Source organism: Coffea arabica, chromosome 10c, assembly GCF_036785885.1.
Source record: "Coffea arabica cultivar ET-39 chromosome 10c, Coffea Arabica ET-39 HiFi, whole genome shotgun sequence".
NCBI classification, from domain to species: domain Eukaryota; kingdom Viridiplantae; phylum Streptophyta; class Magnoliopsida; order Gentianales; family Rubiaceae; genus Coffea; species Coffea arabica.
Window position 1 is genome coordinate 2,677,350 of NC_092329.1, and position 26,204 is coordinate 2,703,553.

The window sequence follows — 26,204 nt, forward strand, 5'->3', positions numbered from 1 at the left end:
AAATATTTTAGCATTTAACTGCTACTAAATAATTGAGTAGTTAAATGCTATATTCCCCCGGTCCACGCTTTGCTGTTGGATTGATCAAATGTTGATGATTACAGAGCTTAATCCAAAGGGAGCCGGCAGCCAGCTAGCAGCCTCGAAAAAGCCGGCATCCTTCCCTTTTCCCTCTTCTTGTTACAATTTCCCCCCCTGCTCATCATGAATGAGACTTGTGCTGACTGTTCATGTCAAATCCGTACTTTTCAGATTTTCTTGAGTCCTGTTAAAAGTCGGTTTCTGTATCATAGATTCTGATGACTGAAAGACCATTCAGAGACAAGAGATAGATCATCTGAATTCGGAAGCTCTTATAGCTTCTTCAACAAGTTTCTTCAGTTGGTTTCTTGAAATTCTGAAACACTCCAGCTCAGAGATTGCTGCTTCTTTTTTCAGGCGAAAGAAGGCAAAAACAAGCAAGCACGACTCTGCCCAGAGAGTTATCCTTCATTCTGCAATTTCAGTACTTTATCTATCTCTAGCATCGTTTTTATCGAGAGTTTCTCTCCATACATTGTACAGTAATTAAAAGCCAGTTATTTTTAAGCTTCTGGGATAGTTGGCTTTTAGACGATTGGTGGTAGTAGCACGTGGAAGAATAGGTTAGGTTTCTACGTACCCAACAAATTGCAATTTTACCTGATGTTAGAAAAACATTAGGCATATCATTTGAAATTCATTGGTTTGGTGAGTTTGGTTACGAAATGGCTGGAAATTATAGGTTTGAGATGGATCATACAGATATTGTGAGATCATTAATCACAACCACTGGGAGTTTTATTCAAGATAGGTTGATTGATAAAGAACAGAGAGCCCTGCAAAAAGAACATTGTGCTGAAAGACTAGCAGCTGAAGATGGAAGCTCTGATAAAGATACCGAAGTTAGGTACTCTGATCAAGCCGTCCTTGCAAATCTTGACTGGGGAATTGAGGCCCTCGAAGAGGCAATTAGCACTTCCAACATGGAGACTAAAATGGCAAGATTAGATTATGCTGAGAAAATGTTACAAGTTTGTGCAATGTTGAATTCTAGTCAGAGAACTGCTGGGGTTCCCAATTTCTATTTGTCTGCATGGGCACATTTGAATCTTTCCTACTTGTGGAAGTTGAGAAACAATGTTCAGAATTCGGTTCTTCATATCTTGGACATGTTTATCATAGACCCTTTTTTCTCCAGGATTGATTTCGCTCCTGAGCTCTGGAAATCATTGTTTCTTCCGCACATGAGTTCCATTATTGGATGGTATTCGGAGGAGAGGCACAGGATAGTGATGGATGTGATTCCTGATTCTAATGACTTGTCCTTTACGGTCGATTTTGATAACTACTTCAATGAATCACTAATCACATCTGTGAGGCCAGATCAAGCAGAAAAAATGCAAAAGCTAGAGCATCTTTATGGGCAATCTTTGGATGAGAATACAAGGCTTTATGCCAGATATTACAAGGAGTGCATGAACTATGACTCTGCCACAACCAAGAAGGTGATCCCTATGATGCCAATTGCAGAGCCACCAATGACACCTTTGCATGAGGTGAGCCATAAAATCCCTGATTATGTCAAATTTGGTCCAATCTTGCCCAAGAGTGCTGGGTTTTCTCCTGTTCTGAAAGCTCAAGGAGAGACAAGCGAAGCGTCTAGGTAAATCTGATTTTACATTAATTGCTCAGAGAAAATATCATATCAGTCGTCCTTAATTTATTGAAAGTTTCATGGTAGTAACTTTAACTTTATAGAGTACTTTTTTTAAAAAAAAATTATTCATATTTCTATGGAACGGAAGTTGCTGAATGTGGTTCCTCTTGACTTTAAGCAGATTAAATTTAGCTTCTGCATCTGATGAGAATCTCGATGACTATGCCGGTTGGGATCCAACTGTAAGATTACCAATTTTGTTTTATAGTTATAGTGAAACTTCATTGCTCATAGTGGCAGTACCTGTTTTGTTTATTACCTTGTTCTCCGTTGTCAGCAAGGAATTCCCGAGGAGAGTGAAGACGAACTCGATTATGAGCCTGAGGCATGTGAAGAATCTACAAACAGAGGTGTAAAAGCTGCACCTTCTTATAGCAGCACTATAATCAATAATGATATAGAAGCGACTTTGAAAGTGCAGGCGACTAGAGTGAGGAGTCGAAACCAAACACCCAATGACTTCTCCCCTGTGGATTCTCCCAAAAAAAAGGAGTCACCTTCAAAACCAGAGACACATGGTAGGAAGGAATCCACATCTTTATTGCGTTTGGTGTCCACCCGAGCCAAGGAAAGGACAGCCTCTGCTTCTTTGGCTGATTCTCCATATTCATCTCGGCATTCAAACATTAGTTCAGTAGATAATGATAATGAACTGATGGTATGTTACCAATCTTAAGTTACTTGGCATTTGTCTTCAATTTTTTTACTTTTATGTACCCAAAACTTTACTTATGAAGTCTTACTAAAGAAACTTAGAAACTCAGGAGCAGCAGAAATCTGGAAGGAAAAGCAGCAGTCATTCTCGAAGGAGCAGTCAAGTCCTGGAGAAAAGGTAATGGGGATGCAGATGGACAAGTCACTTCTTTCCCTTACCCCCATAATTTGTGAGAACGAAGATTGAATTTGCCATCTCTCAACTGCACGTTAAGCATAGCTTCAATTCTTTAAGAAACTACTTTCAGAAATTCTCATTCTGAACATTAAATGAATGATATTCCTTTTACGTTGAACAATGGCAGCTTCTCAAATGAAAGTGATGAAGGTAACAATAGCATCATCTCTCTGCCATTATCCGACAAGCAGACTCCTCAATCAAGGCCACCAAAAGATTTTGTATGCCCTATAACAGGGCAAATCTTCTATGACCCAGTCACCCTTGAAACAGGACAGACGTATGAAAGAAGAGCTATCCAAGAGTGGATAGACAGAGGAAACACAACTTGTCCCATTACCCGGCAGCCTTTCTTGGCCACTGAACTGCCCAAAACAAATTATGTCCTAAAAAGACTAATTACCTCTTGGAAAGAACAGCATCCTGATCTTGCTCAGGAGATGTCCTATGCTGAAACTCCAAGAAGTAACTTAAGCACGCCTTCGTTGAATGAGATGTCATCAGATTCCAATCCTTCCGGGATGACTAGTTATCCAATTCGAAGATTAATGGACAACGATCCAGAACATAAACCCCGAAGATTTATGCGAGCTGCAGTGTCAACATCACCAACCAGCGTACTATCTCAACCTGCAGTGGAAACAGTTATAAATGGACTTAGACCTTACATTTCATGTCTCTGTAATTCAGAGGATCTACAAGAATGTGAAGCAGCAGTCTTGACAATAGCCAGGATATGGAACGACTCAAAGGTTGAATCAGGCATTCATTCCTATTTGTCTTCACCAGCAATAGTAAATGGCTTTGTTGAGATATTGTCAGCATCTTTAAACAGGGAAGTTCTCAGAACAACAATTCACATTCTCTCGCAGCTCATATATGCAGATGATAGTATTGGAGAAGTTCTTACCAGTGTGGACACTGATTTTGATTGCCTTGCTTCTCTAATGAAAAATGGTCTTGCTGAGGCAGCAATACTTATATACCTTCTAAGACCGTCATTCTCTCAGCTTTCTGCTCACAACCTTATACCGTCTTTGACACAGCTCATTTCCAGCAAGAGCGAAGATCCCCTCGATCTTCAATTTGTTATAGCGCCCAAGGATGCGGCACTAGTTTTGCTTGAACAGATCATTACAGGAGGTGATGAGACGACCAGGTTGACAATCACTATGGATATTATATCCGCTGGTTCAGTTCCTGCCTTGCTTAAGTGCCTAGATAGGGTGGATGGAAGACATTCCAGTGTGACAATACTGCTATGCTGCATTAGGGCAGATAAGAGTTGCAGAAATACAATAGCCAGCAGAATTGAGTTGTCTCCTGTGCTTGAGTTATTTCATGCTGGAAATGATAGTGTGAGAGGCACATGCATAGAATTTTTCTCTGAGTTAGTGCATTTGAGCAGGTATATCAGAACTTGCTCCCCTTTTCACATTCCACGTCTATCATATTGCTTTCAGTGATCATCATATTATTCTCCTTCCTGAACAGACTTTGTGAATATTGTTAGACAGATATATTGATTAGGCTGCTTCTGCTCATAGTTTCTCTGTTATATTTATATCATAACAACTTTAGATGCATGTTCCTTTGTGGGGAAGTCGTGCTATAGGCTTCCTTAGCATATGCTTGTTAATCTTACTTTCGAAAAAGAGTACATCACTTTGTCAAGTGCCTGATATGCTAATGCAACAATGCTGGTTTTAGCTCCGCCAACGCCCCAAAATTCTAGAGGAATAACAAAAGATTGTAGCTCATTTATTTTTATGCTACAGGAGAAATTTGTGCAACCGGATTCTGCAAATAATTAAAGATGAAGGAGCATTTAGTACCATGCACACGCTTCTTGTTTATCTACAAATGGCTCCAATGGAGCAGAAACCTGCAATTGCTTCCCTTCTTCTTCAGTTGGATCTCCTGGTTTGTCTTCTAAGGACTCTTGTTTAGTTGCTTTTAAAAAGCCACTGGTTTGTTTCTAATCAAGAAAGCAATACAAATTGAGCTAACAAGGATATTCTTTTTAGGTTGAACCAAGGAAGATGAGTATCTATAGAGAAGAGGCAATTGAGGCATTAATAGAAGCACTTCGCAAGAAGGAATTCCCAGCCTCTCAAATTGCAGCTTTAGATGCCTTATTATCTCTTCCAGGGCATATGAACACCTCGGGGAAGCCCTACACTGAAGCCTGGTTGCTTAAGCTTGCTGGATTTGATCAACCTTACAATGCTTTGTTGAAAGGAGAAAAGCTACAAACTTATGAAAGTGAATTCAGCGAAACTGTGGTATATAAGTGTAACCTGCCTAACTGTCTCTGATAAATTCACAAATTATTCTATTTCACATGCAAACATAAACATGAATTTGGAGATGAAATTCCAACTTTTAATAACTATCCGTAGGAAGAAGAAGAAAGAGCTGCTAGATCTTGGGAAAAAAGAGTGGGATTTGTTCTCTGCAACCATGAAAAAGGAGCAATTTTCAGAGCTTTGGAGGAGTGTATCAAGAGCAATTCACTAGAGATAGCAAAATCTTGTCTTGTCATCAGCACATGGCTCATCCATATGCTTTACAATTTTCCTGATACTGGGGTAAGAGATGCAGCTCGGAAGTATTTGCTTGATCAGTTTATAACCATACTACAATCATCAAAGAACCTTGAGGAGAAGATTTTGGCAACTCTTGCTTTGGGAGGCTTTATTACTGATCCAGGTATAAACGTAGTTTGCTGATGATGTACAGATCAAAAGTTGACTACTTATAGCCAAGTTGCTTAGGCCAATCTTCATTTTTCTCAAGGTGCACTTAATGAACTGGGTATATATGCCAAAAACATGTACAAAACATTGAGGAAGCTGAAGCGAAACTCTGTAGTGGTCAATGATTTGTTGAAAGCTTTGATAAACTTGCCATCAATTGATGCGGTGAGTATGAATTATGCATCCTTTTTTATGGAGTAACTAATCAATTTTGTCTAACAAGATGAATTCCAGGCAGAGTTCTGGTGCTACGCTGAAGGTCCGGAGTTAGATGCATCCATAAATGGTGAAGTTCTTTCCATTCTTCACACCAGAGGCCGACTTATCAGCAGCCATTCTGATGGAACCATGAAAGTATGAGCCCAACATTCTTTCAGTTTATCGGCTCCCTCATAATGTGATTATTGTTTTCACACTCATCAACTTACATCTGTTTTGGTGGGAAGTCCCATGTGATTATTGTTTTTACACTCATCAACTTACATCCGTTTTGTTGGGAAGTCCTAGAAGGATGTTTTAAAAGAGCATTTTCTCGTTTCTAATAATTTTTATTCATTCAGCTGTGGGATATCGGAAAGAAGATTCCAAGATTAATTCAAGAAGTTCGGGAGCACAGTAAAGCGGTTACATGTCTCTGCCTTTCATCATCTGGTACCAAACTGTTCAGTGGCTCCTTGGACAAGACAATCCGGGTAAGAGATCAGTCCTCTGTATGTACTTGAAAGGTGAAACAAAAGCTAAATTGAACTCAATAACACTTCTGTTGTCAGTTTAGATTGGGAACTACATGGCAAGCAAAATTGAGTGTAGTTCACAGCGAATTGATTGTTAGCCTCCAGAAACCACTATCATATACCTACTCACCTACCTAAGAGCATTACCATAAATTGCAATGGAGCCCTGTGTATGAGCTCTTCAGTTTGTTATGAACTTAGTGTCTTTCTTTGCTAATTCCTGTGACAAATGCGCCTGAACTAGTTATTTGAATAATCCAGGCATTCATTGCCTTGGTATAGCCAAAACAATCTAAATGAGTCTCGTATCCAGGTCTGGGCAATCAAGCAGGCAGAAATTCACTGTGTTCAAATGCATGATGTTAAGGAGGCAGTGCTGGAGTTGTATGCCAATAGCAACTTCGCCTGCTTTTCGTCTCAAGGAACTGGAGTAAAGGTCAGTGCAGCAAACTTTTTAATTCATCTAAACATGTCACAAAGCACACAGCTAACCCCTGCTGAACATCAAGTTTTTGCAGGTTTATGATTGGTCGGGAATTCCTAGGCATGTTAATTTTAGCAAAAATGTGAAATGTATCTCCTTGTTGGGCGATAAGATCTATTGTGGCTGTACCAGTTACAGCATACAGGTACAGTTCTTTGAATGACCTCCATAATTGTCCTTTTGACCTAGTCATGCAGTTTTTGGAGAGATAAACAGCTCCAGCTCCAGCATAGCCAGCAATAAACACAGGTAGCATAAAACTGGTGTTTTTCTAGTACTAAATTCATAATTCACTTGACAGGAGGTGGATTTAGGAACTCTTACATCAACCATATTCTACACTGGTACAAGGAAATTGCTAGGGAAACAAACAATATTCTCCTTGGAAGTCAACAGCGGCGGTCTTCTTATTGCTGGCGGTTCCTCGGTTGATGGAATAGCAGGAAAGGTAAACCATCTACGTTTTTGTATCTGACATGAACGAGAAAACATGAAATTCTTGACTTGCCTATCATTTTTGACCCAAAATTTGCGTATGAAGGTGTTCTCTCTCCCGAGCAAGGCCGTCCTAGGAACGCTGTCCACTGGTTTGGACATACAGAAGATAACAGCCAACAATGACTTCATATTTACAGCTTCAAAATGTGGAATAATAGAAGTATGGCTGAAAGAAAGAGTAACAAAGATTGGTTGCATCAGAATGTCCGGTGGGAATAACACGAAATTGTTATCATTAGCTTCCGATATGGATGGACAAATGCTTTTTGGTGGTTCCTCCGATGGCAAAATCCAGGTCAGCCACAGACTTCTTGATTATCTTGGACGTCAAATGTCGTTCATTTTTAAGACTGGATCTCACTAATTGCCCTTGCATTGCAGATTTGGACGCTAAATTGAATGTTGAAACACGCAGAGTTTTCCTGTATAAACTTAGCAATGGTTCGCCAATTGATTGCCGCCTCATGCTGGTTGTAGCATCGCTCAGTTTGCCTGCCCTCTCCGATGCACAATTTTGCAGTGAACCAGTTCTAACTATAATCTTAAATTCATTTTAGTATGTTAATCTTTTCTGAGCGGAGTTGCAGCTCTTTTTCTCTGCATTTGTCACCATTGATTCTCCTAGTACTAAATTATGTGGGAAAGGTTTCAGTTGAAACAGATGCATCAAGCACTGACAATTTCACCAGCTTGCAAATTCGAGGTCCTCGTCCTTGCATTTCTCCCTCTTCTTCGATTTGTATGGCAAACAAATCCGAATCTTTCAGTAAAAACTTAATCATACAACACTTTTTATCAGCGTCATTGGAAGCCTCTGTCAAACCACGAAAATAGCAAATGAGAATCTTTATACGATGTTATGTCTCCTTCGCAGATGTTCAGGAAAGTATTAAAACAACCAACCTGAATTCAACCGAAGGAATGTAGTGATGTTGGGAGCTGCATTCATCCCTAAGGCATATAGAATATATGCAGCCAAAGAGCCAAACTCCAGCCCCGTAACACATTTGACCCCTAAACTCAATTTATCTAAATGCGTTTCGATCTTAATCTCAACCAGGTTTCCCATTCAATTATTTGCAACTTACCAGCCAGTACCATGTTTTAACCTGTTATTATTTTTATTTTTTATTTTATTTGGAAAAAAAAAAACCAAAAGAGTGATCTGTAAACCCCACATCAGCACTCAGAATGAAAAGGACTAGATAGATAAAAATCTGGGAAATATCAAAGATCTTTCGATCTCAATCCAAAACTAATCCTCATGGTGCCAACCTAGAGTTTCCAGTACTTGGTGAAAATTTCAAAACTTGTTAGTTCTCTTATTAAGGAGATCCTCGTTAGCTTCTGTTCCAGGCTCCAACGTAGCCTATCAGCCCAGTAATGATCATCAAAAAAGAGAAAAAAAAATAGATATAATCAAATCAAAATAAAAGAAAAGGTTGAAAAATAGTATGAAGATGGGTGATTGGAAAAGCAAGCATTCAGAATGAGTAGGAGGTTTAGTATTCCTTTTCATGAATTTAGTCGGAATAATTAGTATAAATTCATCATCATTATGCTTGCCCCAATCGGAAGAACAAACTACTGCTAGACCATTAAATAAGAGGCAAAAACAGCAAATCTCTTTTTTTGAACGAAAAGAGAAAGCTAGACATTTTGGACAGAAAAAGCAACAGAGAGCATCAGAAAAATTGGATTATTGCATCAACAAAGACACCTGAAAGGGTGCCTCAGACGACCGTCGTGAGAATTTTAATCCAATATTCATCCTTTGGCGCCCCCCAGAAATTTCAATTACCAGCATGAACAACATACATGTAAAGTAGGCTATCCTATGGGGAAGAGAACTATTAGACAATTGAGAAGACAGAAGTAATAAAGAGAATATCAACCCAACCATCGAATCAGACCTTTGAGAAATTAGCTATGAAAGAAGATCCTCAATCCGACTGTTTCATGCAGGTACGCATCTGCGCAATTTAAAGTGATGGGCGATGTGTTATTAGGGTTTCCTTCAAGCTGTTACAATTACCATCTTACCCTCATCCAACCCACAACCTTGCATTATTTTTTAGGGGTGATTCTTTTCGGTTTTTCCCATTCAAAAAAGAAAAAAAAAAAGGATTCAAGCTCAAGAACATTATTTGAGAAAAAAAAAATTTCCAAGCAATTTCAAGCAAACATATATATGTACACATTCTAATACATGTACTTATTTGATAAACTTGTCCTTTCGTAAGAAATTGCTACAATTATTTTGTCTTTTTGCTTCTGGTTTGGGCTGCAATGTATGTGAATTTTTATTTTATTTTATTTTATTTTTGTAGTTTTGGAGATTTTTCCTTGCACATTGTTCATCCATTATTTTACCTTATATTTATTAAATTTCAAGAAAGGTATAATTTTCCTACAAAAACTTATTAAAAAATACAATTCAAATGAAATAATTCTTGTCTTGTAATAATTCAACCAAAAAAAAGTGAGATAATATGTTTAACAATAAATCTTATATACATTGACAGTGTATACACTATCACCGTTAGATTCATGATATGTGTGCAAAAGTTGAATTTCATAGTTGTTATTCATCAAATGCTGATAGTGTATACACTGTCAGTGTAGGAAAGATTAATCTTATGTTGAATAAATCTTATATACACTGACAGTGCATACGCTATTACCTTTAGATTCATGACATGCATGTAAAAATTGAATTTTAGACAAAAATGAACTCTAATATTAAGATACTGGCACATGGAGCTTACTAAAGCCTCGGCACATAGGTCTCAAGCTCACCTCATAATATGTAAATTGATTTTGAGTTGAAGAATGATCGGATTAAATTGAACAAATATACAATTTGTAAAATGGTCTAGAAAGTAAAATCTTATCTATACAATAATAAAGAGTCTCTAGAGTTAATTTGGTGTTAAATTTATCCATTAACTTTTAGTTAACTTAATCTATTAATCTTTAATTACTAAGATAATTATCAAAATAACTACTAATTTATTAAACAAAATTTCATAAAAATTAATTTATTCTTAAATTACACACATGTGGGTGCGCTTTTAGCGCTAGTTGGAAAAACACTTGTAACAATAGTATAATGTTGAGTTAATTTTAGACTGTGAACAAACCAGCTTACCCTTGCTGGCTTGCTCAAACAACACAAAAGCAAAAAAAAAAAAAAAAAAAAATTGAGCCCAACCGCCCAACTTAGTGAAAAGTAAAGTAAAACAGGAGAAAGAGAGAGTTCGTAAAAAAGAGCAGATTTGGACTACCATTATTCTGGAATCGGTCGCCGGAGTTGGACACCCAGTCGTGGCCTGAACCATCGGAGGTGGTTGGACAGGGCAATCATGGTGAGCGATAGGATCCCTCCTCTTATATCCACTCAGCTCACTCACCTCCTTGCTCACTGCCCCATCTCCATCAAGGTAAAACGTTTAATCCATTGATTGTGTGTGATACCTCGAAAGCATGGAAAAATTGTACTACTACATAAATGTCTAATCTTCAGGTGGAGCAGATGTGGTCTGGATGCATGAACTCTAGCCTCCTCGATCACTTTACCTTAGTCATCCCTTTTTGCCTTGAATACGTCAGATGTTAGTATTCTGTGATTTTTTTTTCTGATTCTACTGAAATTTTCCTTTGGTTTTCTTTCAATTTTGACGCTTTGGTTTCTATTAGGGGATATAATATATAATGCGATTTATCCGCTGGCCAAGCCCGATGTGATTTTCGGACCTGAAGATGAGCATTTTAGGCCATATCGTGGTACCATTGATTCCAAAAATGCTCTCACTGATTGGAATAGTAAAGACCCCACTCGACTTTTGACTCTCGTTCTGGAGCTTAGGTTCGGGAATTTTTGTTTTTTAACTTTTGCTATTAGCTAAGATTGTTAGGTTTGTTGAAGAAGTTTTTGCCTAGTTGTTTGGTCTGCTGAGTACTTATTGGTTTGTTTTTTTAAGGGATTTATATAGGGATTACCAAAAGAAACGCGTTGCAGAGGTCGATGATGAAAGATTGAAGTTTGAAATCAGCACAATGTTATCAAGAGAGGTGGGTTTTGATTAATTTGCTTATCAAGTTGTGGAAAGAGATGCTGGTTCTGTATTTTACTGGGTATTTTGGTTCCATTTTATGTTTAAGGACCTATGAGAGGGTGGAAGAAGGTGCTGTAGCTCTTAGTAGGATAGGAGTATACTGTTTTCCTGAATTTCAGTGTATTCTTTGGTTGGTGATAGTTATTTCCAGTGGTGGTCTCTTGGAGGACAATAGTTGTTTGCACTTCTGTGGATATCTTACTAGAGTTCATACTGAACTTACGCCTTGCTTAGACTCTTGTTAGATAATTAATGTTCAGCTGATTGGAACAATACGAGTAATGTTATGTAGAATGGAGGACTCTTGCTACAGGTGCTTTCAGCTTGCACATAAATTTTGGTTGGAAGAAGTTTATAACTAGTGAGACATTTACCTCTCAGCGGCCCTGTACTTCTTGCCATTATAGTGTAAACCATCTCTTAGTCCTACTGTGGCTGATCATGCTCATGGACTATTTGCTGATCACTGCCTTTGTTAACTACTGTCTCAACAGCTAGTGGATCAGAAGCAAACCCATGCTTTAATAGATCTCTCCCTTTGCTCTTCAGCCTATTAAATAGTATTAGGCAGTTCTTTCTGTTGTCCTCTCCCGAGGAAGGGTTGTTTTGTGGTACTTGCCAGTCTGCTGTTGGAAACAGGTCATCCTGTTACACTTTAATATCTCAGGTAGTTCTAGACATTAGACTTTCTGTTTTTTCCCTTGAAAATCTTTTCCTAAACTCCCAAACGTAAGGAAACAACGACTTTCTGTTGTTCATCTAATCACTTGGGACGATTGAATTGTGGTTTGTTGGGACGATTGAATTGTGGTTTGTTGACTGTATCTTACAGAGAGCTTCATCTTTTTGTTGCAGGGAATTGAAATGTTGATGAGTTCTGGTCTTGACAAGGTAACTAAAAGCTGAGGGGAATTGTTGATAGTTCTCATTTTTTAACGAGTATTTCTCCTGATAATTAGGATTATTGCAGCCTGAAGAGGTTAAATTTGCTGTACCTTTATTGGACATGGATTTAAATAAAATGGTTTTGGGTTCCACCTGGCGACATCAGCAGAAGATTTACTTGCAGGCAAGTTTGTGATAATATGGCTCTGCAAACATACTTGTCCATCCATGCCATTATTTTCTAATATGAGCACTAGAAATCATCACATCACTTAAAGACGGTAGTTCCCCCTCCACCCAAAGAAAAAATGAAAGGAATAGTATGCATTATTCAAGTACGAATAGAAGAATTAAACAGTGCATAATTCTTAGACACTGCTTGATACTTCTACTAATACTTAATATTCAAGTAGAGAGATATATAGACTTGGTTTGACTCTCTCTCTCTCCTCCTCCTCCTCCTCCTCCTTTTGATTGATTGATTGATTTATTTATTTTTGTGAATTTTGTCATGGCTGCGAGCAAAAATTATCTGGTTAAATGCCTAACCTCAGTTGTGCCGCTTCCTTCTTGCTGAATTTAGTTTGGCTCACCCTGCATTGACACCTGCAGGTTATCTATCCTGTAGGTAGAAAATATTCAACCACACCATCAGCACCGAGACTGAAGTTAGTTTCTTCTCCAGAGCTGAAATCTTGGTTTTCTGTTGAAGAGTCGAGGCTGCCTGCATGGTTGGATGGGATGTACGTTATCAGTCAATATTATTTTGTTTTCACAAAGCTTTTTGTTGTGTCAATTCTTTTTCCTTCTCTTTTCCATTTTCAGATATTATCAAAACCTTAGACTTACTTTGTTGTCTAAAATACTATATTATGGCAATAGGTGCATGGCTGAATATCTGCCCACTTTAGAAGAGATGCTTGAAAATCAGGTTACCTGCTTGTAACATGCTAGCTTTCCATGGACCATCTTTTACCTGGTCACCTTTAATGCTAATATTTGATTTTGATTGGTACGATGCTACAGATTAGAGAGGCCGTAGCTTTAGTTGAAGTTAGAAGAAAGTTTATTACTGCATTAGCTCCTCATTTTGGACGGCCCATTGAAGCTGACCCAGTGAGCACTTTTTGCATTGGGGTAATGCAATTTTTGTTTGTTAGCTTCTTGCATTAACCCTAAACATCTCTTTTCTTTATATTCCAGGTGTTTTGCAGGAAGGTGTCATTTCTAGCTTCCTCTGGGACGTTTGCTTTTCTGGTAGGATGATGTTCTATAGTTATATGTGCTTCTTAGTAACTATTGGGATCTTACAGAAGTTAAAACACTGAAGTATGTGTGAATTTGAAAGATCAACAGTTATAACTGAAACAAATAGTGCTAGAATATGACATGGAACGGAATGAGCAATAGATCGGCCTCCATTCTCCTGTGGATAAGCAGACGAAAGCATTTCTGGATATCTTACGGGCCTCTTTTGTCATGTAGGTTCACATTTCCATCCCACTTCAGTTCCCAAAGCAACAACCAGTTTTGGTGCTTCAAAGCTCTCAGGTACTGACCAATTATTTTTAATGAGAGAATGACCATTATCGGGCAGTTTTGCATTCCGTGGAACTTGCATTTATTCAAAAAATCTATGGCATATGGTACTGGGGATTAAAGTGTGGTTTGTGATAAAGTACAAACCAACTGACGTAGCTGCTTACCCTGCTCTTTTCTTTCTCTGCATTGGCTATATATCAAGTTCAAAATTTAAATGTGTCTGATGTATCTCCATGTTTGTCTTTGCGCAGCATTTTAACTCTCATAATGTGCCCATAAAATCACCTATCATGAACGATTACCCATGGAGTCCGAGGTGGGAAACGTCAGTAATGGCTGAGCGGATATTGTAAGTTACTTTTTCCTTGATACTAAAACATAGTACTGAAAGTTTTTGCTTTTTCTGAACGATCTCACAAGTTGATTGAAATGGTGGCCCGTGAAGAGGTGCTAATCTCACAAGTTACTTTTTCAGTGACTTTCTGGTGGAAGAATGTCTGAACTTCAAGAGGTATTGCAATGAAACCATGCTTCAACAGCGTTAGTGCCATTTCTTCAAGCACTCTTGACTAGGATTCTGTAAAATCTGTCTTAGCCTTTTTTCCGCTTTGGTTTATGCTTTCCTGGGGTCGTACATTTCATTTTGTCATCTCTCAATGTAGTTATTGATCGTTGCAGCTCCGTGATTTGTTTTTTGTGTATAAAGCGGGAGAGAGCGAGGGAGGAGAGAAATGGGGTCAGTGCGGATTGAATTGATGCATTTGGTACAGTATTTATAGAATTCGTCTCTCCTCATTTGTATCAATTCATTGTTGCCGCTGATCAAACTTACAATCGCTTCATTTGTACGCCCTCGTGAGCATTGACATGTCTGTCCTGTCGTGGATGCAACTAGGGCTGCAAACGAGTCGAGTTTTCAGCTAATCGAGCCGAGCCTCGACTAAATTTTACCAGGCTCGAGCTCGAGCTCGACGAGCTGGCAATTTTCGAGCTCGAGCTCGAAAAAAATAAAAAAAAATTATTTTATTTTTAAAAAAATAAAAAACTAATATTTTTTTCTGAATAAATAATAAAATATTAAGGATATATACGTAATTTCACTATGAAAATAAAAAATTAAAATATATTTATATATAATATATGTAATTTTATTATTAAATAAAAATAAAAAAAATATATAAATATATATACTCAAACTCGCGAGCCGGCTCGCGAGCTAACGAGCTTAATATTCTGAGCTCGAGTTTGACTCGAGCTGGCTCGAGCTCGACCCGCGAACGGCTCGATTCGTTTGCAGCTCTAGATGCAACGACTGACTCGATTTCACAGCGGTGACCGTGCAGGTGCATTGAAAAAAAAAAACAAATTTTTTTCACTCATTCTGGTTAATGCGGTAAATTTAAGTGGAGAAAACAATTAGGCAGAACACCATATTTGAAATATTTTTTGAATTTAACAATAATATTTTTCTAGAAATGTGCCTTAGAGTTGACCGCCCTAGAAAGGTTAGTTGTCTAAGAAAATCGTAGATAAATGGTCCGTCCAACTGATAAAATGTATTTATTTATTTTGGTCGAAAGATGTTTATTTGGGTAGTATAATTTGAGAAAAAAATTGTGTAAATAGTTTACATTTTAAATATAATTTTCAATTACATTTTTAGTTTACATGCATCGCATTATAAAAGTATTATAGTATTATTTTAAATAATTTTTCAAACAAATTTATATCCAACCAACGTATTTAATTGGATGAATAAAATGTATGGAATTGTAATAGTGATTTATCAATTCTGGAAACATTTTCCGGAAAGTGATTACTCCATTTGTAAACAAAGTGAAAATTTTCAAGAATAACAAAGTAGCAATTAATACTAGTAGCAACATGATAAGTACTCCACAAACAACATAATTAGCGTAATAACCAAAGTTATAAGCAGAGGCGCATGCATGGCTTAGCTGCTGCTGGTGCTGGCCCGAAATAAAATGTGTAGCCCAATTAATAGGAGCAGCAATGAATTACCTGATCTGATGAATGAGGGGGCTGGGGGAGACCACGTGGGGCCCTCCCCGGACCTTGTGTGTGACTGTGTGTAGCGGTTATGCTGTCTGTATTCCCGCTGTCACACATGACGATGATCGTGACCCTCCCCCTTCCGTCCTGCTCCTCTCACCCCATCTACCACAACCATTCCATTTTTTTTTTTTTACCGATTATGTTTGTTTTTCTCACCTCGCCCAATTTTAACACTATGATATTTTTATTCTACGTACTGGAGCGGTAGTAGTGTTTTATCACCATTAGCAACACACAATTATATATTCACCATTGCTGATTCATTAACCCCTCCCCCCCTTCTGTCGGTCTCTCTCCTCTTGGCTCCATCTCCCTCTTCCCCCATCCCAACATCATACTATTATATAAATTTCTATTCTACTACTACTGCTGCTACAAATATCTTTCCCCCCTCGTCTTCATCCTCCTCGTCCCAGGAGAAAAAGGGAAAAAAAAGAAAAAACTTCTCCCTCCTCCTACTACATTTTCAATTTTCTCCCATCCAAAATAAAGAAAAAAAAATGAGGGAAATCTTGCACATTCAAGGAGGTCAATGCGGGAATCAAATTGGTTCCAAATTCTGGGAAGTAATCTGCGACGAACACGGGGTTGATCCAACCGGCCGTTACAGGGGAGATGGCTCCAATGATCTTCAACTGGAACGCATCAATGTCTATTTCAATGAGGCTTCCGGTGGCCGTTATGTTCCTCGGGCTGTCCTCATGGATCTCGAGCCCGGCACCATGGACAGCATCAGATCCGGCCCTTACGGCCAGATCTTCAGGCCCGACAACTTCGTCTTTGGTCAGTCTGGTGCCGGTAATAACTGGGCTAAAGGACATTACACTGAGGGTGCTGAGTTGATCGATGCCGTTCTCGACGTCGTGCGTAAAGAAGCCGAAAATTGTGACTGCTTGCAAGGTTTCTTTCTCCCACCCTTCTTTCATTCATTTTTCTTTTTTTTTGATTTCTTTTCACCTCTTCTGCTCATTTTGTCAAATGGCAATCGAGGTGTTTGGTGTTCTCTACGTGATTCTCTCCCTCTCTCTCTTTCTCAAATATTTCTGGGTAGGCTTGATTGACAAGCTGTATTAACATTAACTTACGCGGTGTTCTTATTTTGCTGCTTTGAATCTACAGAAAATGATTGCGTGGTTGTGATGTTTTCTGATATGGTATTTGTTTGATGATAGAGTCTGTCATCGATAGGACGAATTGATGGTGTAGAGTATACGTTTTATGTCGTGTGCGCACCTCTGACTTTTGGATGTAAACAAATTTAGTTGCATCGTACACTTTAAATGTTCTAGGAAAAGGATCAGCCAACAGTCCTCGCGTTTTTGAATGGGCTGGTGGAATATCTGAGGTATTTCTGGATCTGTAGGATCGCCTTTTTCTGGGAGATAAAGTAGGTGCGAAAAGGCGCCAAAGTTGTTAGCTATCTTTGGAGATGAGATTTTGTAGTACTACGTTTTGTTGCTGTCCTATCTACCAGTGAAGAGAAGTGGGCTCAGTCCAGTTGTAAATTAAAGATTTTTTTTTTGAATGGTGCCCTTGGAGGTGGGGGAGATGCTCAAAAGTTTACTCATCCTTGTCATGATCTGGGGTTTAAAATTTCTTCTGCTAGCAATAATGCTAATTTAAAGTATTTAACTTGTGTTCTTTTGTCTTGGATCGGGTTCTAAGGAGAGATTTTGCATAATTTCTTGTCGTTTGACCATTTTCCACGGTATTTTTATTTTGCCACTTGCTATTGTACTCTATTGGAGGGGCCCACTTTTTGTCTTAACTGGGGCTGCTTGCAAGTCATTAGGACAAATATCTCCATGCTACAATTAGTTATTCCATTGTTCAAACTTGACCTTCTGGTTTCATTTATAATTGCAATTCCTTCAGAAGTACTATGGATCGACCGACGCTTTCTGCCATAAATTCCCTAACCGTACAAAGCAGATGCCTTGACAAGAGATTTTACCAAGTTTGTATAGCAATGGTAGTCATCCTGGAGCCATTTCAATATTCTACCCTAGATCTACAGGATTTTTGCCTGAGGTCTGATAGTTTTTTGTCAACTTAACTCGAATGAAAGTTCAGTTCTAGGTTTAGCTGTCTTTACAGAATCATGAACAAAAGGAAGGTGCTTCATGTGGGGGAAAAAAAGGTCTTACCGGCTAATCTTTTAAAAATATTGTTGCTGTCTGACTGATATACTTGCTGGATACCGTAATTGAATGGCTGAGATTGAGGTAATATTCGATGCATTAGTGCCCTTTCGGCTCGAGGGATTACATTTTTGTGATCGACCAAGATGGGAGGGTGGGGGGACTATTTTGCCCTCACCAATTGTCATGGAACTTGTGATATGGATGGGCTTTGGTTAACAGTTTCCCTTGTTTTCTGTTGGGGGCCAGGATTTCAAGTGTGTCACTCGCTTGGAGGAGGCACTGGCTCTGGAATGGGAACCCTATTGATTTCCAAGATAAGAGAAGAATATCCAGACAGAATGATGCTCACTTTCTCAGTTTTCCCCTCACCAAAGGTTTCTGACACTGTTGTAGAACCCTATAATGCCACCCTCTCAGTGCATCAGTTGGTGGAGAATGCAGATGAATGCATGGTCCTTGACAATGAAGCACTTTATGACATTTGTTTCAGGACCTTGAAGCTTAGCACTCCAAGCTGTAAGTGAATCGTTCATTGCTGGCATTAACAGTTTAATAATTAATTCCTTTCTCTGCTGCATAGGCCAAAGCTTTGCTACTAAGTGAATGATAAGGTCGTTTCTTGTTTGCTTGTAGTTGGTGATTTGAACCATTTGATTTCGGCAACTATGAGTGGGGTTACCTGCTGCTTGAGATTCCCAGGTCAGCTCAACTCAGACCTGCGGAAGCTGGCTGTGAACCTGATTCCTTTCCCTCGTCTTCACTTTTTCATGGTGGGATTTGCGCCACTTACTTCCCGTGGATCGCAGCAATACATATCTCTCACTGTGCCAGAGCTCACTCAGCAAATGTGGGACGCCAAGAACATGATGTGTGCAGCTGATCCGCGACATGGGCGCTACCTCACTGCATCCGCAATGTTCAGAGGGAAGATGAGCACCAAAGAGGTGGATGAACAGATGATCAATGTGCAGAACAAGAATTCATCGTACTTTGTAGAGTGGATCCCAAATAATGTCAAGTCAAGTGTTTGTGATATTCCTCCTACTGGGTTAAAGATGGCATCTACTTTTGTCGGAAATTCTACCTCAATCCAAGAGATGTTCAGGAGAGTGAGCGAGCAGTTCACTGCCATGTTCAGGCGCAAAGCCTTCTTGCACTGGTACACTGGAGAAGGAATGGATGAAATGGAATTCACAGAAGCTGAGAGCAACATGAATGATTTGGTGGCAGAATATCAGCAGTACCAGGATGCCACTGCAGAGGACGAGGAAGAGTATGACGATGGTGCCGACGAGGCGTATGAAAACTAAGAGCAGATGAGATCATATCACGAGAGAGTGCGAAAGGCCTTGTTTATCTGCTGCTGTTGAGTGGACGATGCTTGCTTCTGTCTGCATGTGTTTTTTTCCATTTTCCTGAATCTCTTCAGGATATGTATTTGTCGTTATTTTTTTTTTAGTTTCCGTTGTTTTGATTGAAGAACCTTTTCGTCGCTTGTCATATTTGCATATAATTTGCGTCGTTCAGTATGCCCATTAAGTTACAAATCCAGCCGGTGGAAATGAGTGAAATATTGCAGAGAGAGATATTTGGTGTGAATAACGTTAAATGGTCCAGGAATCAGTACTACCACCACTTATTGTTTTCTGTGAAATTCGAGAATGTAGCCTTGGCAGGCAATGAATGAAATCTCTGGCGTCATTATTGTTTTCACAGGGAAGACTTTTGAACCATTATATATATAGATTCATTAATGGGTGTCTGCTGCTGAAGGTAGCTCGACAGGCAATGATTATATGAAAGACCATAATAATTATCTTCTGCAAAAATGAATGATTTAACCTGGCCGATTAGCAGATTGTTTAACAACCACAACCACAACCACGCCCCACTTCACACCCTTGCACGACACAAGTCTCAATTTGTTTATTCTCTCGATTATAATACTGCAAAATTGTTTTAAGGAAACCAACTGAAAAAAAAAAGCTGTCAAATTAATTTAATTTAATACGGCGTAAAAAAGGATATTGAGACGAAATTATTCGCCGGAAATGTGGAACTATACTGAAAACAAACAGGAAGGGTGAAGGTGGTGGTGGTGATGCATCAGAGTCATGGAAGTAGTAGGAGGAATAAACATTGCTTGGCTTCGGATATCCCCAGCAACAAGCTTCTCATTATCCCAGATAATTAATTATCGTCATGTGCATCACCCTCTTTCACTAGCTATTAAATAAAACATAGACTGAAAAAAAAAAAGAAAAAGAAACACACTACAGTCTTCTGCAACCTGGCAATAAAATAACTCATGAATTAGCGGGGGTATCGGGGCAAGGAAGAGAAGGAGGAGGAGGCACAAAGAAGAGAATTGAGAGAGACGGATAGAGTTTCGGCACTCCTCCCCAATGAAAGTAGTCGAAGATTCTTTCTTATATACACGTGCCGAGCGACTGCCAAACCCTAGGTGGAGTTGGTGGTTTTTCATTTTGAACGAAAGATACCCACTTTGGGCTACATGTAAAATTTTTAGTTAATCCGCCAACTCCAGCCACTGGATAATGGACCAAAGATCTGTAGCCCGACACGGCCCATAGATGTTTGCATACCAAAAAAAAAATCTATTGCTGCAGCAAAGCCGGACAGCGAAACATATTTGCTTGAAGTCAAAAGCTATGTAAACCTTTTATTTATTTATTCATTTTTTAACAATCCACAACATCCCCCTGTACCGTCCTCCGCTACCTTAAGGGGAGCGGGAGGAGGACCGGAGGCCTCGTATATTTCTTCTTAAAATTCACTGGGTCTTGGTGCAATGACAAGCGAGAATCCCTTTAAATCTGTCTTGTCTTGTGTACGAGATAGGTTGAAAGTTGAAATCTTGCTTAGTACATTATTGTACAAGAAGCATAATCTCCTTTAGGATTCATTTGTTTGGATGGTGAATTATTTACAAAAAAAATTATTTACTTGCATCGTCAACAAATTTTTGAATCATTTTTTTATCTCATATATATATATATATATATATATATATATATATATATATATATATATATATATATATATATATATATATCATCAAAAAAGTGCTATAGTACTAGTGTGGTTGTTTACCGAAATAAGAGAGGCAAACTAACCAAATTGAAGTATTCAACTAATCAATCTCTAGTAAGTAGATTCACCTTTCTTTTGCATTCCTTATTACTGGCACCATCATCATGTGCTCCATTTTGGTTTAAATGTCTTGCATAATTCGTCTGCTTCTGTTTTGACCAATGCTTTACAAAATGGATAGGCATGTTCAAATCAGGCCATTGCTTCTAGCTTTTTACTCCAAACCCATATAGTAATAGCAAATACCAACAAAAGAAGTTGGTGAAGGAAACATACCGCATTAAACTTTTAAGGAAATCCAGCAAGGAGTTGAAAGAAAATTCGTAAGACCCGTCTGGCATTGCCAAAAAACGAAAAAAAAAAATATCAAATAGAGGCCTCAACAATGATTCTCTTATCTACACTTGTGGACAAACCGACTTAATTAACCATGCCAACACATTCAAGGCTCCTTGAACAAATCATCTCCTAGATCAGATAGTTATTGATTAATACTAAAAACCAGAGTGCAAAATTAGAAAAATGCCAAAATCATCTTCTGCTTAATGGTGGCTTCATCATCACCGTCGTAGAAATACCCTTCAATTTGAGTCTCAGCACGGTTTTCTGTTGGTTTATCATCTTTCTGTTCCTCCTAGCTTCTGCAGCTTTGGTCCTGTTATCATCAGCAAAAGCCCTGCAATAATTCAAAGGCTGAGACGAGGCCACGCCGTAAGTACCCTCAGGAGTAGCACTAGCAGCAGCTCTGAGATTAGAAATGTCTGGTGGGCCCACGGCATTGACCTCACCCAATCCGGTACTGGACGAGAACGAGCTTGGTCTAACTTGCACTTGGCCATTACCATATGGGTGGAACAGCGCTGGTCTTATTATTGACTCTGCAGCCATTTGTTCCCCGTTGAATTGATTCTGATCGGGGTTCGCAAGAACATGGTAACTTCGGACGCAATTAAATCCAGGATTGAAGCTTTTGCCCAATTCCAAATTGGGCTCCTCTCTTGTACGATGAGTACTGGTAGACAGCACCTGTATAAAGCAAGGATGGATGATTACAATTATTAAGACGATGAATAGTAGTGCTACAGGGTGGAAACTGGAGAGAAAAGGTTATGGTACAGTAGAGAAAATCTAACGTCATCGTTATCAGAAAAGTGAAAGCGGGCTTTAAAAAAAGCCGTACGTACCTGTTGTTTCTTTGCTTTCAACTTCTTATTGTAAGCCAACAGCTCGTTATAGTAACTTTTCACGTTCTGTATCTCCTGTTAAATTAAATTCACCAAAGTAGAAAAACGGAGTCTGTCAATTCTCCGCTGGGAAGACCATTACCATCGAATCGAAATAGAACAAGAAACAGTGAGTTTGTTTGGATAGAGAGATTTTGGAAAAAAAAATTTTGCCTCACAAATTCCAATCACTTTATTATCTTTCCAATTACCTGTTTATCTCACACACATCACATCACAAAAAATATTATAATAAATATCTCAAATAAACTCTTATCCAAACAAAATCAGTAAGTATTTCATACAAAATAGTACGCTCTAATGTGTGAAACCTAAGGAACGAGGGGGGTGTAGGCAGAACAAAAACGAAGACAAATGAATTTAGTACAGGAAAAAAAAAAAGGCTAACCTTTATTAGCACTTCTCTGCTTTCAGCCAATCCCTCCATGCTCTTTCTCAACTGCTCCGTCAACAACGCCTGAAACGAAAGAATAGCAGTAGGTAAAATCACTGTTAATAAAACATAGTAGTGTTCGAACCAAAGGGAGAGAGAAAAAAAAATAGTAAAGCAATTAAACTAACTGGATAAGCAAAAACAGAGCCCTGTAACAGGGGTTTACGTCAAAGGTCAGAAACATAAGGAAGGGAGGAAACAAATTTGCAGAGACAATCCACGTCTTAAAACTCCGAGAAAACAAAAACCCATGAATCAAACGGCATATACGTACAACTAGTGGGAAAAAAGAAGATTAACAAGAAAAAAGGAAAGAAACTTACCCTCTTCTTGGATTTTTTGCGGCGGGAAGACTTGTCATCGGATTCAGAACTAGCATTAGCCGGGAAAGAGAGCGGCGTATCTGGGCTTGTAGAGCCAACAACTTTGACTTCTGGTTGACTAATCTTGTTGTTTTGCAGGGACTGCAATGGGGAAGAAGACTTCGAAAGGGTGGTTGCGGGATTATCAGGAGGAGGAGAAAGGCTAGTGGTAGAAGATCCCCTCCTCGTACCACCGCGGCGGCAAATCAATCTTTTCTGAGTACCCCATCTCACCAGGAATGGTGGTTTCAGACGAGGAGTAGTCGTTCGAAGCCTTAACTCGGACTCTACAACTAGATTTCCTAAATTCAACAGTATTTCACAAACTTCAATCTCGTCCTCGTTGAACAGAGACCGAATGCGCTCCGCCTCTGCAATACTCTCTTCCATTCTTCTTCTCCTTTTTCCTAATTCTCACGCTTTATCAATAATGAGTATTAAACAAGATAAATTTTTTTTTAGAAGAAAAAACTGAAAGGGGCATAAAAAGGAAAGGATTAGACCTTGGTTTTCAGAGAGATTTTTATTTGCAGAGGGCAGGGGCGAATTGTTTCCTGGAGGGGAAGTGGGATCTTTTAAGCAGAGGTGAAAATCCACGGGAGTGTAGGACTAGCTGGCTGTCGCCACGTGTCGTTCGTCCAGGGATGATGGGTTTGCTCTAGGGTTTACACGTTTGCTACAAAAAGCGTGTTGGGACACAACGCTTCTTGTGAGTGAGTGAGTACTCACCCTTTTTTTTCTTTTCTTCTTCTTTTTTGGTATTTTATAGTTTAGCAAACATTTTAACAATTCGACATGGACCTGGATTGGAATCTGACTCAGTTTCTGTTGGATGAGAAACTGGAAACTTACTGCAAAATGTTTCTCTTCCGAGTGCTTGATGTGCAAGTAACTGAGGACTAATCAAACCACTTTTAGATATCTGCCGATTTTGTGTACTTGCATATTGTTTTGATGATTATCGAAATAAATAAATTAGTTTTTTAGTTTGCCCCAACTATTTCCTATATTTTTGTGTGGTATTTCCACAGATGTTTTACTTTTAAAGACACTTGAATTGTTTTTGGATTTTGATTTTCCGATTATTACGTCAGTAGCTCAATACCGAACTTAAAGAAATAATCGACTCGACTCGAGAGTTTATCAAATTCGAGTTCAAGATTGATCAGCAAATTGAGTTGAGGTCAAGTTTTAAAATTCTATACTCACGAGCCTAATCAAGTATTTTTTTATTTTTAATGTCTACTTTCATTTTTTATATTTATGAATTTTTAGTTTTGAGTTTTTAATTTTTTATTGATGGAGTCACTACTTCCAATTAGACATGGCTAATTTTGTTTTACCATTTTAATACTAGTTCAAGTGTTTTAACTTTGTAATTGCACATTGATTAGTGAAAACTTTCAATTAGATTTGTTTTAATTTAATCAAGCATGCTTCATTCAGCTAGATTTCAAGTTCTAGCTTGAATTCAGTAAAAGGTACTCGATGAGTTCGAGTTCAATCTCGAATACCCCTATTTGTTGATTAAGTATTCAACTCAATTCGGTTAAAGTTTTACCTAAGTATTTCGAGATCAACCAGTTGTCCAATTGTTTCATACGATATGTCGCATCACAATTTACAAAACGCTAATTTTGTGATCGTTCCTGCACTTTTCCTGCAATGCGAGTCGAAAGCCTTAAAAACTTATCGCAGGCCGTTGCACGGTTTAAATGAAGCCTAGTGCTAATATCTATTGGCAGATCAAACATGCCTTTGCCTCTATTTGTTTTTCATCTTCACCTCGGGTACATATTGACCATTTTTCCGCCTCCTTTTCCTTCCCGACGAAAACTATCAACCAATTCAAACAAGTAATGTTAAATAATACATAGGAAAAAGGCACAATCAAAGATGTTGCGATTTTGGAGATTATGGTAATTTTTAACCACCAAATGCATTTGGGTTTGACTAGAATTAGGTATCTAGTATATTTTCTTATCCCTAGATTTTAGGCTATGCACCCTCTATTTTAGGTATGTCTCCTAGATTGTCTGTGACACTAAAATTAACAAATTTTTTCTTTTTTGAAACAATGAAACGACTGATAACATACAGTAGTAAATAACTCTAAAGCACGTATATACTAGTTGTTCGTGATATGGTACCATGATCACTCACGCAATTACCCCATTTTAAGTAGTAAGGGTGCAAAAAATTGAATAAGAACCCACATCACATCCACCTGAACAAGAATCCTTCAATTAAATGGTGCAAAGTAATTAAACTCGAAATCCTCATATTCATTGGATTATTCTCCACAAGACTCGGATCCATCAAAGGTTGAAGGGAATGAAACTTATCTATCACAACATCGCAAGTAAATTGAAACCAACCACAAAATGAGGGAAGTCTTGATGTTGATATTGATCAGGCTTTGCCCTGTTGTGTTATGACGGACGTCGTTCAGTTTGATCAGCTTCCAATTTGGCTGATGATGACGGTTCATCGCCATAAGGCAGCCCTTCATCTTGATCAATTTCCAGACTTTCCAATACTTCATCTGTACATAACACCTCTTGATTTAGATCATCAGCTTTTGATGATCTTGTCGATGATGGTACAATCCCACCACATTGCAACTCTTGACTTTGATCATGAGTTTCTGGTCCACTGGTTGATGATGGTTCAAAGCCAAATTTTAGCACTGGACAATTCTGTTCAAGTTTTACGTTTGCTGATGCTTCTTCACCGGCAACTTTCAGCTCTTGATTTTTTTGACCATGAGCTTCTATTTTGGCTGATGATGCTTTATCACCCAATTCAAACATTGGACTAAGTTCAATTTCCACTTTAATTGGAACTTGCTTTTGGGTTCTTACCCAGTTACAAAAGATTTCCATTTGTGAATGATTGAAAATTAAACTTTTCTGATTAGGGAGAATGAATCAACAAAAAGGGACTTACCTGCTGCAAATTCGGTTCCTTGGTCTCTTTCAACAGCAAATTGAAAGTCCTTTGATGAGTTAGAATCTTTTCTCACTCCTAATTTTAGAAGAAAGCAGGTCAATTTATTAGTTTAGTTCAAAGAAACTCTAAACTAACTCTAGTCGGCAATAAAGAATGTATCATCACAAAAACATTCTTCCTTTATATCGAGTCGTTTAAATCCTGCTTCAACCCTTCCGAAGCAGGCAAA

The 26,204-nt window shown here is 38.5% G+C and overlaps 4 protein-coding genes, 1 long non-coding RNA gene and 2 other non-coding genes across 9 annotated transcripts; 3 read left to right on the forward strand and 4 right to left on the reverse strand.

The window, feature by feature from the left end:
• The first annotated feature begins 26 nt into the window (after positions 1 to 26).
• On the forward strand, positions 27 to 7,802 carry LOC113714414 (putative E3 ubiquitin-protein ligase LIN-1). 2 transcript variants are annotated; one of them, XM_027238233.2, is made up of 16 exons: positions 27 to 1,684; positions 1,860 to 1,920; positions 2,016 to 2,396; positions 2,503 to 2,570; positions 2,758 to 4,038; positions 4,409 to 4,553; positions 4,658 to 4,915; positions 5,033 to 5,342; positions 5,430 to 5,554; positions 5,624 to 5,743; positions 5,950 to 6,081; positions 6,437 to 6,559; positions 6,642 to 6,752; positions 6,909 to 7,055; positions 7,149 to 7,400; positions 7,487 to 7,802. In XM_027238233.2, exons 1-16 carry the CDS (start codon positions 747 to 749, stop codon positions 7,502 to 7,504), a joined length of 4,470 nt encoding a protein of 1,489 aa, XP_027094034.1. In that variant the 5' UTR covers positions 27 to 746; the 3' UTR covers positions 7,505 to 7,802. The 2 variants fall into 2 exon arrangements, with proteins under 2 accessions (XP_027094034.1, XP_027094033.1); XM_027238232.2 differs by having other exon boundaries at positions 7,149 to 7,709.
• Positions 6,858 to 8,376, reverse strand: LOC113714415 (uncharacterized). The gene is made up of 2 exons (XR_003453708.2): positions 8,009 to 8,376; positions 6,858 to 7,919 (listed from the first exon to the last, which is right to left on the reverse strand). It is a non-coding gene; the product is annotated as an uncharacterized lncRNA (long non-coding RNA).
• Positions 8,377 to 8,589: 213 nt separating this feature from the next.
• Positions 8,590 to 8,667, reverse strand: LOC113715242 (small nucleolar RNA Z105). Its single transcript, XR_003453882.1, has one exon. It is a non-coding gene; the product is annotated as a small nucleolar RNA Z105 (small nucleolar RNA).
• Positions 8,668 to 8,785: 118 nt separating this feature from the next.
• Positions 8,786 to 8,886, reverse strand: LOC113715248 (small nucleolar RNA Z161/Z228). The gene has a single exon (XR_003453888.1). It is a non-coding gene; the product is annotated as a small nucleolar RNA Z161/Z228 (small nucleolar RNA).
• A 1,423-nt stretch (positions 8,887 to 10,309) lies between these two features.
• Positions 10,310 to 14,455, forward strand: LOC113715106 (uncharacterized). 2 transcript variants are annotated; one of them, XM_027239275.2, is made up of 13 exons: positions 10,310 to 10,548; positions 10,632 to 10,719; positions 10,805 to 10,973; positions 11,089 to 11,179; positions 12,079 to 12,114; positions 12,194 to 12,292; positions 12,721 to 12,851; positions 12,991 to 13,039; positions 13,135 to 13,224; positions 13,312 to 13,365; positions 13,594 to 13,659; positions 13,902 to 13,999; positions 14,126 to 14,455. In XM_027239275.2, exons 1-13 carry the CDS (start codon positions 10,471 to 10,473, stop codon positions 14,193 to 14,195), a joined length of 1,119 nt encoding a protein of 372 aa, XP_027095076.1. In that variant the 5' UTR covers positions 10,310 to 10,470; the 3' UTR covers positions 14,196 to 14,455. The 2 variants fall into 2 exon arrangements, with proteins under 2 accessions (XP_027095076.1, XP_027095077.1); XM_027239276.2 differs by having other exon boundaries at positions 10,328 to 10,548; positions 11,101 to 11,179.
• Positions 14,456 to 16,071: 1,616 nt separating this feature from the next.
• On the forward strand, positions 16,072 to 19,399 carry LOC113714324 (tubulin beta-1 chain). The gene is made up of 3 exons (XM_027238120.2): positions 16,072 to 16,626; positions 18,117 to 18,386; positions 18,504 to 19,399. Exons 1-3 carry the CDS (start codon positions 16,227 to 16,229, stop codon positions 19,178 to 19,180), a joined length of 1,347 nt encoding a protein of 448 aa, XP_027093921.1. The 5' UTR covers positions 16,072 to 16,226; the 3' UTR covers positions 19,181 to 19,399.
• A 1,894-nt stretch (positions 19,400 to 21,293) lies between these two features.
• LOC113714323 (uncharacterized) lies at positions 21,294 to 23,567 on the reverse strand. The gene is made up of 4 exons (XM_027238119.2): positions 22,985 to 23,567; positions 22,617 to 22,685; positions 22,169 to 22,243; positions 21,294 to 22,010 (listed from the first exon to the last, which is right to left on the reverse strand). Exons 1-4 carry the CDS (start codon positions 23,411 to 23,413, stop codon positions 21,516 to 21,518), a joined length of 1,068 nt encoding a protein of 355 aa, XP_027093920.1. The 5' UTR covers positions 23,414 to 23,567; the 3' UTR covers positions 21,294 to 21,515.
• Positions 23,568 to 26,204: the final 2,637 nt, after the last annotated feature.